At 31.3% G+C, this 18077-nt stretch overlaps 1 protein-coding gene across 2 annotated transcripts in view; it reads left to right on the forward strand.

The window, feature by feature from the left end:
- LOC126735609 (runt-related transcription factor 3) overlaps positions 1–15426 on the forward strand; it is a 163697-nt gene extending 148271 nt beyond the window's left edge. For both annotated transcript variants that reach the window (XM_050439670.1, XM_050439671.1), the window contains exons 4-5: positions 14419–14628; positions 14689–15426. In XM_050439670.1, coding sequence (XP_050295627.1) covers positions 14419–14628; positions 14689–15326 — 848 coding nt within the window. In that variant the 3' untranslated portion in view covers positions 15327–15426. The remainder of the gene's footprint in view (positions 1–14418; positions 14629–14688) is intronic.
- Positions 15427–18077: the final 2651 nt, after the last annotated feature.

Below are 18077 nucleotides of genomic sequence, written 5' to 3' on the forward strand. Positions count from 1 at the left end.
TTAGTCAATAAATCGGCTTGTTGCTCATGTGTACTAATATATTTTATTATAACCACATTGTTTTTAATTTTGTCTCACAAAATTAAATCTTATGTCCACATGCTTAAATGTTTTATGAAATTCAGAATACTTGCATACCTTTACAGTCCACGAGCACTAATTCCTGAATAAAGTTGTCAAAAACTTTCAAATCATTAAACAAATATCTGAGCCAACAAATCTTACTCACGCATTGATATATTTAGCTTCAGTTGAAGACAAACTAACAATTGACCGTTTTTAAGAAGCCCATGAAGGTTTGCAGTTAAATACTTTAAAGATGTATCCTGAAGTAGACTTTATATCACCCGCCGAATCTGAATCTGAATAACGTATTATTAAATTTTTACAATTTTCTTTACGGTAGTCCATAAAGCAAAACTTGCACAAATTTTAATATCGGCTAGTATACTGGTAGAAATACATATACCAGGTCTCGAACACAGCATTGCATGCATTAGTGGCCCAATTTCCATTCCTTCTGGATACTTCTTTTCTATCTCTAAACTTTTTGATTTTTCCCTTTTGAAACAATAATGATAAAAATTACTATTCATAGGTCTCTTTGATGGTTTACAATTCGACAATTCCCAAATTTATTAAGTGCGTTTTTCAAATATCTTGTCTGACTTATAATTATTTTACCCTGAGATAAATTTTGTGTTCTAGTCATTCCTAAAAACTGCTTAATCGTATTTAACTTATTCATCTTAAAGTTACTGTTTGTTACATTTCCAATTTCTTTTTTATTTGTCCCTGCAACAAGTATATTATTCGCGCAAATTAAAATATACACTTTATTATTATCGGTTGTTTTAACATATATAGAATATTCATATTCAGATCTTTAAAACAACATTTCTGACATTTATTCAGGAAATTTATCATTCCAGTGTTTTCATGAGGCTTTTAGATAGTATATAGGTAAAGGTTTTTTCTAGCTTACACACTTTACCTTCCATATCTCTAAACGCTTTTGGCAGCTTTACAAAAAATCATTTTTAATCTCTCCATTTAGAAAGGCACTACATACATCTAACTGATGTACCTAACTAATGATGTAAAATAGTATCTAACTGATGATGTAAAATTATTATATAACACTTAGAATATCTTAATTGATTGTTATTTTGCAACTGGACTATCAATAATACTAAAAAACATACTTTTTCCTTGAAACTCCTTAATAGCCAATCTTGTATTAAACTTAAACACATTTTCATTATTATTTCTCTATATGTTAAACATCTATTAATATTCTATAACCTTGGCTTGTCCTACACTTTCATCAGTCACATAAATCCATGTATCGTTTTCTTCTAAAGCACTTATTTCTAAGGCTATTGCTTCTTCCCACATTCTTGCCTCACTACTTGTCATTGCCTTGTCGTATATCAGGGGTTCATTTTCATCTATACATGTCATCAAAATAGTTTGTTCATCTATGTCATAGTCCTTAAATCTCATTGGCATCTTAGTCATTCTTCTAAGATTGTATCTCTTATCCTGTTTTCTATCAAGTGATTGGTTTTTTTCACTCTTTTTGAAATTTCGTTACTTAGACTTTCGTCTGGCCTTTCTTGTTCGTCTCTTCGTCTCTTTCTAAGCCTATTTCACTATCACTGGTATTTTTTGCCATATTCCTTATTTCTGGGTTTATATCATCTTTATCTTGAATATCACATTTTTCACTCTTCTTTATTCCTCCATTTAACTCTATGGTTCTCTACTACAATATAATCTCTCAAAGAATTTCTACCTAATTTTCTAATATATAGATTCTATATTCGTTTGCATCTTTACTGTAACCCAAGAATATCCCAAACTTTTGGAAAATATTAATGTCTACAGATTTCTTATACCACCGCTTGGTCCAGTCCTATTTAAAACATAGTTCTGTTTCAAACAGCCCTGGATTCACATTCATGAAACACTAATCTTTTACATATTTTCCATATTTTAGCGTACTAATTTTCAATGCCAAGTATTCAAAGTTTCTATTATCTTAGCAGTGTAACATTCAGATATTCCATTCGAACAACTAGCTTCAAAGCTATCCATATCCAAAGTACTTTCTGGAACTAAAATATTTATAAAACTTCTCAAATTATTTTATTGTGAAAAATGCATTTTCTATAGCTTATTCTTACGCAATGCTACGACCATTTTTAACTACAAATTCGCATTTTCTATTAATAGAATGCATAACGTACTCTTTGTCTAATGCACATCCTGCTGAGAATAGAATAGATTTTAACTCTGGCACATATAACACATGCAATAAAGTTGATTTAATCAAATTATTGCCATTAAATGCTCAAAATTACATTTGTAACTCCTTTTATCCCCATTTCCTAATTTTACTTGTCTGCTCATCTTTATTTCTTTTAGGTTTGTGCACCCTCTTTTTTATCCGCCGGTTTATCCTTTTTTTTAGAAAAACAAGATTTAACATAACCTACTTTTTGACATACACAAATTAGTTTTTTCATATTTTTTCTGGCCTTTTGCCACCAAAAATGATGTACTTTGTTGAAGAAGATGAATACTGACCTCCGATTCTTTGTCATAGACTGACGTATATTTATTTCACATATCTAAAGAATGTTCACAAGAAAGTATATGTGTAAGTGGTCGTTGTAACAATTATTTCTTGTGCTTTTGCGTCTATATTATACAATTTCTGTTGTTCATCTCCTCGACAATCTGGCCTAGCTATTGCAGCCATCATAAAGTCATAATATTTTCGACTAAGACTGTGTCATCGAAAAGTAGCCTCATTGTCTATTTGATTTAGTTAGAAAATATCCTGGAAAAAATAAAAGCATAGTTCTGGTCAGTTTTTACGTCAAAAGGACAACTGACGATTCATATGTAATTTTTATATTGCCAAAACTACCATTATATATTTTAAATGCAGTTTAAGTAAAGTATCTTTCGGCACAAGCGCTTTAAATAATTTCAGTGAAAATAAATTTTTGGAAATAGGCAATAAATTAAAATTTGAAAGCCATATTAGGCTACTAAGCAATAAACTAGCATCAAATTGTTATGCTCTTAAGGTGGTGTCCCAGGAGGTTGAGTTTAGTGTTTTCAAAAATACTTATTTTGCAATAAATGAATTAAATCTAAGGTATGGATTATGTCTCTGTAGTGCATGTTGTGTTCAAAAGTGTTTTTGTGTTACAAAAAAGGGCTATCAGATACATTTGCAAAATCGGAGCGAGGGATTCATGCAAAAAACTTTTTATTTCACACAAAATCTTAACTCTGCCTTCTTTATTCATTTTGGAATCCGTTTGTCTTATTCACAAAAAATATCAAAAACTATAGAAATGTAACAGAAAGACATGAATATAGCAGTAGAAGGGCCAATAATGTAATTTTATCGGAATTGTATATCAATAAAAAAATATTTCATTTCCGATGGTAAAAAGCTGTATAATCATCTTCTCACAGATACCAAAGAGATTCATAATAAAAAGCTCTTTCGAAAAAGTGTAAAAAGATTGCTTGTTCCAAAAGGCTACTATGAAATAGGAGACTTTTTAGCAGAGATTTTAAATGAACTGTGTCCTTTTTTAACATGTTTTAGTGTTAAAGTTTTAATTTTAATATTGTAATTTGTTTATTTGTATTATATGTTAAATCAAGTTTATTGTACAGGGTGTTTCAGAACTATGCAATCAAACTTCTGGAGGTTGTTCAGTACAACAGAAAAATCCATTTGAGTATAGGAACCCATGTCCGGAAATGTGTCACTACGCCACTACGGCCCTAAGACACGTTAAAATTTATAAAAAACATTAATTACCTAAATAGGATCTGCTGCATTTATTTTTACCTTTTGTACATGATACCATAACAACAATTATTTAAAATCAACGCTTATCAATGTCAATTCTCAATGTCATGTTTAAAAATTTTATAGCTTACAATTTTTAAATATTTATTGCTAATGGAAAACTTTACCAATCAAGAGCATCGCGGTTGTATTATGAACGTTATCCCGAACGACAGCATCCTGGATACAAAAAGTTTATTGCGGTTCATCGGCGGCTCGCTGAGACAGGCATGTTTAAGACAAAGATACATGATACTGGTGTTGCTCGAACCGTAAGAACGGTCGAATTTGAAGAAGAGGTGCTTTAGCGAGTTGCCGATGAACCATCAAATAGCACACGTGACGTCGCTAAGAATATGAATACGGGTAACGCTTCTGTCTGGGTACTACACGAGCAACAACTCCATCCTTACCACTTCCAGAAAGTTCAAGGTAGCCGCTTAACATCCTAGAGTTTTCAATTTTTTTACGATATGTTTTGTGGACCGACGAAGCCTCTTTCACAAGAGACGGTATTTTTATTAATAGGAATAGCCATGTTTGGGAAGAAAATCCTTACGCAATTTTTCCAAGAAAATATCAGAATCGTTGGTCTGTCAACGTATGGGCAGGCATTGTTGATGATTATTTAATTGGGCCATAGCTTCTACCGGAACGATTAACAGGACCTATTTATCTGCGTTTCTTGGAGGCAGTTCTCCCAGAACTCCTTAAAAATGTTCCACTAACCGTTAGACAGCAAATGTGGTTTCAGCATGATGGAGTGCCGGCTCACTTTGCTGTACAAGTACGCGAGTATTTGGCTCAGCGATTTGGGCACCGTGGGTTTGCCAGAGGTGGAGCAGGTTCTTGGCCTCCTAGATCATCCGATTTAACGTCGCTCGATTTTTTCTTATGGGACATGTAAAGTCTTTAGTCTACGAAACTCCAGTAGAATCAAAGCTAGACTTAATTGGACGAATAACAGCAGCATTTGAAATCATTCAAAACGAGGATCAAATTTTTAGTGTAGTCCGCGGAAATCATGTGCGGCGTTTAAATCGGTGTATTGAGGTTGGAGGAAGACATTTTGAACAATTGTTGTGATGGTATGATATACAAAAGGTAAAAATAAATGCATCAGATCCTATTTAGGTAATTAATATTTTTTCTAAATTTAAACGCATCTTTGAACCGTAGTGGCGTAGTGACACATTTCCGGACATGGGTTCCTATAGTCAAATGGATTCTACTGTTGCATTGAACAACCCCTAGAAGTTTGATCCTTAGTTCTGAAACACCCTGTATTCTTACTATATTATGGTTTTGGTTTAGCTAATTGTTTTTATTTTTTTTTTAAATTTTCTCAACAAGATTGAAAATAGTTCTACCTACCTAAAATTACTACAGATTTTTCGTTGCACTTATATACACATAATATTTATGATAAATATATTAAAAAATACTGAAAACAGGCTAGTCAAAATAAGCGCTAAAAACTATTTTTTTAAAACGGAAAGCCTGTGTTATTATCTTATCGTATATAGTATGTGATTTGATGTATTATGATGTTAAGGATCTCTTAGTCATGAAATAGACAGCCGGGTGTATAATTTAATTTTTTCTATTTTTGAATATAAGAACGTTAGAAATCAAGAACCACATATAATGTTTCGACTAAAACAATCAATTTTTTCAATAAAAACATAACCACGCTTTTAGACAAGCATATGCCCGTTAAATCCGTAAAATAAGGAAAAATAAGCCATTCTGCCCATGGATCACCGACAATATTAAACTTTTAATAAAATTAAGAGACCGTACGCATAAAAAATTTCAAAAATCAAAATCAAACCCAGATCTGCAATATTATCGACAATTAAGAAATTATACAAAACACGCAATACTTTGTGAAAAACCCAAATTTTTTAATCAAATAATTATCAAAAAAGGCAAAGAATTTTGGACCGTTGCTGAAAAACTTAAGATAACGAAAAAAAAAACATATTCTAACCTCCCAATTGATTTATGTAATACCGATGACATTCCTAACTTCTTTCAGAATGTTAGCAGTTTACCAGATACAACGAACCAAGGTACCATCGAATATTATAAAAATAATCATTTTAACAATGAACAGTTAGTGTTTTAATTAATAGATAAAGATAACTTATTATATCATCTATTAAAACCAGCGCAAAAGGAATAGACCGGTTGTCGATTAAAGATATAATATTATGTCTGCCGTTTTGCTTAAATCTATTGGACAATATTATTAACGAATGCATTTTACGACAAAAATATCCATTAATATGGAAAAAGGCAATCATAAAGCCTATAGCTAAGATAGTAGAGCCAAAGGAAATTTCCGATTTAAGACCAATAAGTATACTGCCAGTTATATCTAAGGTCATTGAGAAACATATTTATAACCAGACATTTAGTTTTATCGAATCTTCTAATATAATTATGGTTTGCCAATCTGGAAAAATTTTAGCACTTCGACGGCTTTAGTAAATATATTAAATGACATAAGAATTAACGAGGAACAAAATCGTCTGGACATACAACTGGACTTCAGTAAAGCCTTCGATACCGTAAATCGAACGAATTATTATTAGCAAAATTAAAGTTTTTTGGTGTGTCACTTCAGGGTATCAAAAGTATCAAAATTTTTTAAAGGATTATCTACATAATCAACAGGGTTGTGTGGTCGTTAATCAGGTCTCTGAAAACAAAGTCTCCACATTTATGCCCTGTAATCGGGGTGTACCCCAGGGGTCGATACTCTCACCCCTGCTTTTTTCAATATATTATGTGTCAGACATGCAGGAAACAATACAGTACTCGAGATTACAACCTAATGCTGATGACTCTCAAATATACATCTCTGTGAGCTGCGAAAATTTAAATACAGTGCAAGAAAAACTTAATTTAGACTTTTAAACCTAAATTATTGGGCAGAGAATCATAACCTTAAGTTGAATGCCACTAAATCAAAAATTCTAATAATGTCAGCAAATAATATATTGAGGGAAAATATAAAAAATACCATTTCAATTCAAATAAATGATACACAGATCCCAATAGAATCAGAAGCGAAAAACTTGGGTATAATTTTCGACCAATCCATGGGTTTCGAATCTCATAATAAAAACAAAATTAAAGCTGCATATCTAAGATTAACGCAGCTTTATAAAATAAAAAGTTGCGAAAGTCTGATTATGTCTTTGTTCGATAATGGGAACGTAATTTATGGAGATTCCTTATCTGTAAGTACCAAAAAGGCTATTTAAAAAGTTCAAAATTTCTAGATGAGATTGGCATATAACATTACATATAGAAATCACATAATACCGTATCTTAACACTAATTACATTTTTAATATGAATAATAGAAGACTACTGCACATGCATATGTTTGTATACAGAATCATAAAAAGAGGACAACCGGCATATTTAAGACACCAGCTTCAAGAATTTGTCCATTCTCATGCACCTCGAAATAACGATTTTATTGTACCTATCCACAGATCAGCAGCTTTTAGGCGTTCTTTTAAATTTGTTGCTGTTCAAATATGGAGCAGTCTCTCTCAAGAACTAAAGGAATTACCACAGATGTAAATAGCTCCGCACGGAGCGGATATAAATAGCTCCGTGCGGAGCTATTAACATCTGTGGAATCACCTCTCCAAAGATTTTTTAAACAAGTCAAATTAAAAATACTTTTGGGTCAAAATAATAATTGATTTTGTTTTTTCTGATATGTACTTGCAAAAAAAAAACAGTTTTACGTATCTCCGACTAGTTTCGCTTGTTTATCTACATTTCTCTACATGCTAGTCCTCCTTCTCGCTTTCTCGCATCAGCGCTGCCTCCCTATCTAAGCTGGTATCCCCATTTCCTATTAAGGGTATATCACTTCATAAGTGTGCATGTCTTTTTTTTTATTAATATTTTTCATAGTGGTTTTTCTTGATTTTTTTAATGTTTTTACATTTCTATTCAAATATAGGTTTTTATAAGTTTGGCTCATAAATATTTAAAATTTATTGCAACTGGAATAGTTGTTTAAGGTCTTTAAAAGGGTTTTCTTACTTGTACTAGAGTTTACTGATGGTACAGGCAAACGGTTATTTTAATCGAGAGACATTCCTATTTGTCTTAATAAAATAAGTGAACATAACCAGTTTCACCTTTGTTTAATTCAAATTTTTTTCACCTTTGAGTAATTTATTGGGTACAAGTGAAGTTCCATCTCTGATCACTTTTTACAAGATTAACCTACTTAGATACCAGTAAAGTCATTGGGGTTTTGTTCCAAGGTTGTTTACACACTCATAGTTGCAACTAAACAGTCAGATTAACGCTCTGTATTTTACAAAGCCGGAAAACAATAGTCCGCTGCAAGAGTACCATTGTCGTGTTTTGACAGTGCTCTAAAATAGTCCGCAAGCTTAACTAAAGACTACATATTGTGGATAGGCAACATACTTCGCAAATACATTTACAACTTCTACCATATAGAATTTAATATAAAAGTAAGTTTGTATGTAGATATCTATTCCAAAAATTAATAGTTTTAGAAATAATGACAATTTTGTATTTATCTGTTCGGAAAATACCGTCATGTATAACGTATACTAATAATACAAATTAGTTAGTTGTCCCTCGCAACAAAATGCGGCCACACAAATTATTGAATTTTATTTAAATGTTAATATTTCTTATCATCTAACATTTAACAGATATTGTTATTATTTAAAATTTTTACCTGTTAATTTTAATAAATGTTAGGGGGTCTTATGAAGAACATTAATTAGACTTAATAATTATTCCTCTCTTATTCTTCCCTACAATAGTACGATTAGGAGCATATTCAAACATTTATTAGTTGTCTGCAATCCAATGTATCATAAGATTATAGATGGCTTAAAGGAAGAGAAAATTTATTAATATATAATATATCTAATATATCTAAAGTTTACTTTATGTTACATATGAAAAAAATTAAAAGTTTCATAAATTGAGTTCTCTTACATCCAGGGGGAAATGTTTAGATATAGTTTTTGTATATAAATGACATTGGCTATCTCAAGTTACCAAAAACTTACCCTTAGCATAGTGCCTGTGTTCTTGCAATAACCTTTAGATTATGAATACAATAATAAATTTCTTCGATCCAACTCCTTGACCTTCAAAAGATATCTCGCAAGCGTTCTATTAAACTAATACTCTGCCTACTTTAAACTCGTGGACAGTGCATTGTGTTAACTACAACCTGTATGTGAAATTTTGTTGTGTTATTGCGTGGCCTTATCGCCTCTAACGGATAAGTTTGTCAAATATATAATAATGTGTTATTCTATTACTGGGCGATTATAACTTATTTGTTGGACAACTAAATCTATAATAGTTATTATAGTTAAATAAATAAGCACTATAAATTTCTTTTCTAACTTTAAAATTTAAGATGTCAGGATATGTATAAAATCCAGGGACGATATTTTAAAAAATCTGTGATGTTTAAAATTGCATTCTTTAAGATGTAAAGTCCCTCTTCTATATTTCAAATATGGTTGTGTAGTAAAAATTAGTATTTCCTTTAGTATACTCATATTGGTAGAAAACCACAAGTATTTTTAGAAAGCAACATTTTACTTAAGCTAACTTAAGCTTAACTAAAAGATAAAAAAAGTGTTATGATCTTACGAAGCGAACTGAAAATAGAATAAAAAATAATAAATATTAGAATAAAAGGTGGACGAGTTTTATTAACTATCATACTTAACTATCATTTTATTAACTATCATACTAAACAATAAAATTTCTCCGCCAAGTAAAACTACCTTAAACAAATAAAATCTATATTTAACTTACACAAGGTAACAACAAAATGAATAATATAATCATAAATCAACCTCTTGACTAACTTAAGATTCAAATCACTTAAATAATCTAAGCTAAATGATAAAGGGTTAGAGTAAGGATAATGAATGAATTTTCCCTTCATCTGACTTGCGTCCTCTGGGATTCATAAAAAGGAGTTTCCCCAAATTAAATTCACTTGGTAACTGGTAAAATCCCGGAAAGCATAATTGTTAAAGTTTTTGAAAATTTAAAAGGTATGATGAAATGATTTATATTACTTGCTCGCAAATTAGTGTTATTTTAATAAATTGTGTTTAGATTTATTGCACATTGCATAAGTTTTACATCAAATTTTTAAACGATTTATGCCAAATCACGTATAAATTATCACGTAAAAATGTTTTAATTGTGTTTTGGTAAGTAGTAGTAATAATGGTGGAAGGACAGTGTCTTAGTAATAATAATATTTTTGGTTTTAGAATATTAACATAATGCCGAGAGTTTATAAGAGAAAAGTTGGGGCACGAAGGTACAAAGACTACGGTCAAAACAAAAGTCCATAGAAAAAGCGTTTGAAAAGGTCATAAATGAAGGGTGGAGTTTACGCAAAGCTGCAAAATGTCGCAAACAAGGTCGTTCAGTGGCAAAATTTAAGGACAATTTACCCGGTACCAATTGGGTATTTTCACTGTTAAAAAGACATAACAATGTAATAACTCAAAGGCTTGCAGCTAATATTAAAAGGGCTCGTGCTGATGTTTCCAGGCAAACATTAACTGGATATTTTGAAAACCTTAAAACAACTTTAAATGGTATTCCAACGTGCAACGTATATAATTATGATGAAACTAATTTGCTTGACGACCCTGGGCGCAAAAAATTAATATATTCCCGTGGAGTAAAATACTCTGAACGAGTGTGCAATTTTACTAAATTTGCAACCTCATTGATGATGTATGTTTCTGCAGCAGGATTTCTTTTGCCACCATATGTAATTTATCGAGCAGAAAAAATGTGGGCGCAGTGGACTGAACAAGGACCAAAATTAGAACCCTGTTGCATAGATAAATGCTGTGCAGCTGGATCACGATACAACCGTCCCGAACGTCCCATGGGTGGATGGACGCCGAAACTATTAATGACTGGTTTAAGCCTGCGTTTCTTCCACATGCCAAAAGACAGCAAGGGCGAAAAATTCTAATAGGCGATAACTTAGCCTCACATTTCACAGAAGAAGTTATTAGACTATGTGAAGAACATAACATTGGATTTGTATGCCTGCCAAAGAACGCGACACATTTATGTCAGCCGTTGGACGTAGGGTTTTTCAGGCCATTTAAAATGGCCTAGAGAGAAGTCTTGCTAAAATGGTAAAATACGTATCCGACACATTCATCAATTTACAAAAAGGATTTCCCACATTTGTTGTAAAAAACCTTGGTGACAATGGATTGTAAACTATCCAAAAAAAAACCTCATGCGGTTAAACGAAATCTTATTTCTTCTTTTGAAGCAAGTGGCATAGTCCCTTTAAATTTAAACTGAGTATTAGATAAGCTGCCTAGAGAAGATTTTAATCAAGACCAAGCGCGGAACGTGTTGGTAAATTACTTACAACAACAGAGATTTTCAAATGCTCCAACAAGACGAAATAAAAAGAAAACAAAGCTTGATGTTCAGCCAGGGAAAAGTGTGACAGCCCAAAATGATTCCAACAGTTCAGACAGCGACGTTGAAGAGTATAGCCTCTTCAACAAATGATAATTCCGACGATGACATGACCGCCGACGATCTATTTATCCAGTTGCAGGAAAACGAAGAAATTGAATATTTGGAAGTGAGTCAAAGTGAGATCAAAATTGGGACATTTTTATTGGTTAAAGTATTGGAGGGCATGCGAAAAAGTGTAGCTATGTCCTATAAAATTGAACTAACTTCGTTAGGAAAATGGTAAATTTTATTAATTTTAATACTTTAAAAACACGAAAAAATTGCTTGAATTGTCTAGAATAACTGGACAATTGATCGGACCCAAAAAGTTAATTAAATCTATCAAAAGAACGTTAAAAAAACGTATCTTTAGTACGTGAAAAACACGAAAAGTTGGAGCCAATAAATTGCCAGGAAATATTCGTGAATTTCTCAGGTTCTAAAATTGTTAATTAACCTTTATTACGGTTCTTAAAGACTTGAAGTTTTAAAATAACATTAAAAAAATGGTTGCTTAGGGCCTGAAGGATGTAAAAAGATTGAAAATTCTATTATTAAATAAATTATTATTTTCTAATAAATAATTATTTTCATCAGACAGAAGTCAGGTGTAATATTACAAAAATGGAAAATAATTAACGTAGTTCAGACATTATTTAATTTAGCATTTAATTATTTTAATTATTTTTTTGAGTTGTTTTTAAAAACGTAAAATAATTAACGTAGTTCAGGCATTATTTAATTTACCATTTAATTAAGGTTTTTTTTTTAATTTCTTTAAAATTTCTTCTGGAAAATTTTTTTTGGTTTTTTTTTTATTTTTTTTTCTAGGCCAATTTAAAAAAAAAAACTACTGTAAGATTTTTTCATTTTTTTTACACAATTTCCCTCCCAAGAATGACATATGCCTTTTTAAAAAAAAAAAGTCGGAAATCACTTCTTTAAGACAAAATGCCTGGAAAAATATAAAAGATTCTGTTTTTAACTAAAAAATAAATAAAATAAATTAAGAATTGGCTTTAATTACCTGGAACAGGTAAACAATTAATCATACCGAAAAAAAATAATTAAATTTATTGAAAAAGTATTGGTGTATTATTTTATATAAAAATTGGTTTCAATTTCCTCGAAAATTTTAACAATTTCTTATAACTATTAAATTCCCAGAAAACTTTCATAATAAAAAAAATAACCTCAATTGCCTGAAAAAAATTCAAGAATATTTGTGATGATTTTCTCAAAGCTATCGACTGTGATAATCTTGTTTTAGCGGTATTTTTAGATTTTAAGAGAGCCTTCGAAACGATAAATAGACAATTTTTAATTACCATACTACAGCAATTAGGAATCATGCTTTGAGTTGATTTAAGTCGTTACATACAATCGTTACATAGCTACAGTTAAAAATTTCAATGAAAACGAATTCGAAGTTCTGGGACTAAAATCTGTCGATGGAAGAAAAACTGTTTTTAAACCACAAGAAGGCGACGAGTTTTCCATAGAGTTGGCAGATATAATTGCTATTTTGCCAGAACCTGCCGCTGAATGCGTCAAAGGTCAAATCATTTATCAATTCAAAAAAGCAGTAGATATTAAGGAGGTGTAAATCGTTACTATACGCATTACTGCTTCTATTTATTAATTGAAGATTTGTTTCTTTATTTTTTGAATGTCTTTTATAAGTTTTTGTATATTTAAACAAGTGTTTTTAATAAAGTATTAAAAAACTGCAATGTTTCTTTTTTATTTTATCTAAAAAAATAACCAATTAGTGGAATTTTAAGACTGATCAAGTTCTCCCTAAGTGATCAATTTTACCCCAAAACCTAAAATTATCTGTAACTTTTAAACGGATTGATGAACTTAAGCGGGGGTTAAATTGTTCATAATGTATTTTAAAGCATAATAAGAAGAATACAATTATATGGCACTGATCAAAGTCACCCCCCTTTTGGTATGAAATTGATCACACCTTATTTTGGCATTTTTTTAAACAACTTTAAATTTAGAGCAGATACGATTGCAAAATCCTTTCACGGCATCCATACACAATCATTTATGATTAATTTTAATATCGATACGCAGTTATCAAAAAAGTTACGAGCAAATTTACAAACGAAATGATCAATTTAACCCCGTTTCACGGTACAAATAAAATGTTCTGTTTATGAATTTTTAGTCTCACACAAATGAATTCGCATGTATCAGAAAAATGTTAACATCAATAATTTTTACTCTTGTATAAACAATAAGATTTTACAAAAATGGCAACATCGCCTCCCCTACCCCCTTGACGATCCCTTCTAAGAAAGTTATAGCCACTAATTCTATACCTACTCGAACAATACTTAGAGAAGAGAGCCATGTTTCCGATAACGCTAAAATTTGAAATTTGAAATCGTAAATATAGTTTATTAATTCGTCAAGCCCTGTATTGAGGGTTTGGATATTAAGGTGTGCTACTAATAAATGGTTGTGGGTGCTTGAAGCATCATTAAAGTTAGCCATAGTTAAACAGAAAAGAAATCCATGGGCCTCTACCACAGTCGCCCCTCAGCCAATGCCCAGAATCCCACATACTACCTAAAAATAAAACTATACAAACAAAAACGAAATAAATTAATTAAAAGGAAAACGAATTGCAATGGTAAAAATGTTAAAATGCATGATTTACACCTTGTGAAAAGAGCTTGTAATAACTATAACATAACCTACCTTAAGTACGATGTATATCCCCTGAATAGAAAATTAGTTATCCATATGAATATTCTATCTGATATGTTAAATAACATAAGTAGATAAAAATACAAAAAAAAGCAAATTTTATCTTTTTCTGTATTTTTTTTATCTACTTTCTACTTACTACCTTTTCAACTAATGCTTCATTTGATCAACTCATATTTACTTTTGTTAAATTGTAAGAGTTATGTTATTCGCCTAATTCTAGCTGGTTTAAACGAAAACTATTTTTTGCAGATATGACACAATTCGGCTTAACAACGACTAACTCGCATTGGGGCTATGGTGCAGCAGGGGCCTATTCTCCTTATTTTACTCCTTCTACATTGGGATCATGCGCTGCTACAACCACACAATTTAATACTCCCGCGTTGGGCTTTTCTGGAGCCACTCCGGATCAGACCAGCGCACAAGATGGATTTACCAGTAGTTCTACTGTTAGCACTTGTAAGTAATTATATAATGTTATAACTATTAGGGCCACCTATTTATAGTTAGTATTTTCAGTAATTCCAGATACCACGAATACGGATTTGGATCAACATTTGGGTTTGATTTCATCACAAAACCATACTAATCATCCGCAAACGTCCTCGCATACATCATCAACCCTTTTAGTACCAAGATACGGTTCAAACACAGATTTTAGCATTTCTGGACCAAGATCTTTATCAGATAATTCTAGTGCAGCAGAAAGTCCCGTTCAAGATGATCTCTTAACATCGCAGACTTCTTTAGGTGTGGGTCACCTTAATAACCCAAACGCAAGCAACTTTAATCTGTCTCAAAATATGTCGCAGAACTCTTATTCTTCAAGTACTTGTAACAACTCGATATATCCTGTATTACCAGGACTTTTATACTCGCAACTTTATTCAGCAGCTAATCATCAACCCCACAATTTTCATTCATTACACTCACACGGAGCACAAACACATAACGACTTACAAAGTGTTATGGATCATCTCACAACTAGTGCCAATCCAAGACAAATGAATGGGGGAACGACCGATTTACTCTTAAATAATGGCACTTGTGCTGCTGCTGCCCAAAGACAAGATGAAAGTCACGCAAGGGTGCTTAGCAGTAATGGGCCTAGAGGACCGGGACAAAATGGTGATGCTGTAGTTTGGAGACCGTATTAAAATAAGCTGTTTAATAGTATGCTGAATTTAGCTTTAATTTTTTACGTTGCGTTGTTTTTTATATGACTGTTTATTCTTATTATATGTGTAAAGTATGTTATTGTTAAATTTTTTTTTACAAAATTTATTTTTTAAACCATCAGAAGTAAATATTTTACAATCATTTAACCTTTATTTATACCAGTACTAAATAGTTTTTTAAATATTGTTGCAAACGTTGTGTTTGAAATACTTACGTTATAATTTACTGTCATTTAGTAAGTGTATAATAAGGTTAAATTGGTTTGTACCGATGTCTGAGAAACGAATTAAATTATTTACCCTGTATGGCCAGTCTACGTCTTAATAGTAAACTTATTTATCGACCTAAATATAAAACTTTTATATAAACAAATTATGGTATAAAAAATTACCTTATATTTTCGTACAATTCCGTGCTCAGAAACTTTAGAACATTAAAAGGCTAGAATTCGCATTGCCATGGAACTATGGGCAGTTTGTTTGCAACATCTCTGATGGAATGATGCCAAATGCTTATGTAGAAATCGCAAAAAAACACCCTTTATAATTTTGACAGGCGCAAAACAACATTATTCCTCTTCAATAAAATATGAAGCATTTTTTTTCATAAAATATGATAAGATAGTGTATAAAGCAGTCAACGTTTAAAGTTAAATAAATGTAGATAATGTATATTAGAGAAAAAGGCGACAACATCGCAACACCGCTCGATCGCATTGTTGATTCCACAGATACCAGTAATCTATAGCAGTGACGTCGTCAAAAAATATTTACATGATACATATTTATTATTAATAGAATATGCTTTAAATTATAAAAAAGATTACCGTTTATGAACGTTTATGTATTTTTTAACGTACTTCATTAAAGTACAGCCAATAAAAATCATTTTTCTGGAAATTAAATATTTTATATGTATTATGAATTTCTTAATAAATTTTTATTATTCTACGTTTATGACGACGGTTGTCCCTTGATATGATGTTATGACAATAGCGGTATTTACTTGTGAAAAGATCGACTTAAATCGTCTTTTTCTTAAAGTGCGGCACAAATGGCACAAGTTTTTACTATATGACTCAACCTTTTACCTTTTTTAACCATAATCTAAAGAAAAAACACAGAACTTCACAAATATCGAATGTAAATACAGAGTCGCTTGTCAAGATGATGTTTCCACAAGATAACCTCAGCTTTTGTCTGCGGCGTTGCCATTACAAATTTTTTAGAAGCGGTTTTAATAAGAATGTTAATAATTTTTTTTTTGCTTTGATGGTATTTTTGCGCTTAAAATAACATATTTTACTTTTTATTTTTAATTTATATTTAATATATGATATGTATTGATATATAGCTTACAATTTCCCCTTTTGAAAATGCGTGTAAACTTGACAACAGAGAATCAAATATGTTTGTAAACAAAACACCTTCTTTGCCCCCGTGCACACGTTGAACTCCAACAAAGTTGTTGTTTACTATTTCTAGTCTTTCAATGTTCTAAGTCAGAAACTAAGAAAAATATACTTTTATTATGTGCATTTAAAACATTCAATAATATAATTTTTGCGTCTTAAATTGATACCATTTGTTGTTATTTTTTTAATAATGTTAATTTTTTATTGCTGCAATCTTTTATTGTTTAGTTATGTAATATTTTGAGATATTTAGGTATATCTTTTTCCAGTTGAAAAACAAATTGCGAAAGACTCTAGTAGGATGAGCCTATCAAATAGCCCCCAAACAAAAGTCAATCTGCCACAAATTATTCTAAAGCAGTTTAACCCTTTCACTGCGCGGTGCTAAATTGAAGTGGTCGCCCAAAATTACCATTTTTTTGCGGCTTGCGAATATATTCGTCAAGAGCAGTTTGGTCCAATTTACCATATTCATAAATGATTTTTTTTTAGTATTTACAGGAAAAAAAATACAAAATACTTTTCTAAATGCTAGTTTATTTTAATAAATGTGATACACGTTCAATATGGTATCATAAAAAAACATTTTGGATGGGTTACATGATCTAAAAGTGTTTTTTTGTATGATATATTTCAAAACAGGGAACTATACAAAGTGCTACATTACAAGTTGGGCACATATATCTTGATTCGCGTCTTTTTTTATTTTTTGTATAAACGACGCATCGTTTTGTAGTGGACTTCTTTTGGGCAGTGGATGGAATGAAATTTGCAAAGTGTCTTTCAGTTAGACGTAATTCCGAGTTTTCATCTAAAACTCTGCGACCTACCGTACGAGTGGAAACTGGTGTGTGAAATTTCGCGATAATTTGTTTAATTAGCATTAGATGAAAATCTTCATTTGCATTTATATATTTGGTAGGCATTCAAAACCGTGCAATCTAATAAGTGGAAAAATACCTTTTTGTACCATTTCATTGATTTGCAAACGCACTTTACAGAAGAAAGGAGCATATCTGATTTATCGACGGCACCCATGTGTTGATTATAATCAACAATGCAGCTGGGTTTCATGATCCTTCTTCCTGTTTGATGGTCTGTCTTTCTTATCTCCTCGACGTCAGGTTTATGGCAACTTGACAACATGTTAACTTCCCTTTTATATTGCCATCTTACTGCAAGCAGGTTTTCAGTAGATCTATAAGTGTGAATTTTGGCACTTTTTTCCTATTTTTCTTCACAGTACCACAAGTGGTTGTCTTGCGTTTATACAACGACTCAAACAAATTGGGGCTAGTGTACCAGTTATCCACGA

The sequence above is a fragment of the Anthonomus grandis genome, chromosome 4, assembly GCF_022605725.1.
Source record: "Anthonomus grandis grandis chromosome 4, icAntGran1.3, whole genome shotgun sequence".
NCBI lineage: Eukaryota > Metazoa > Arthropoda > Insecta > Coleoptera > Curculionidae > Anthonomus > Anthonomus grandis.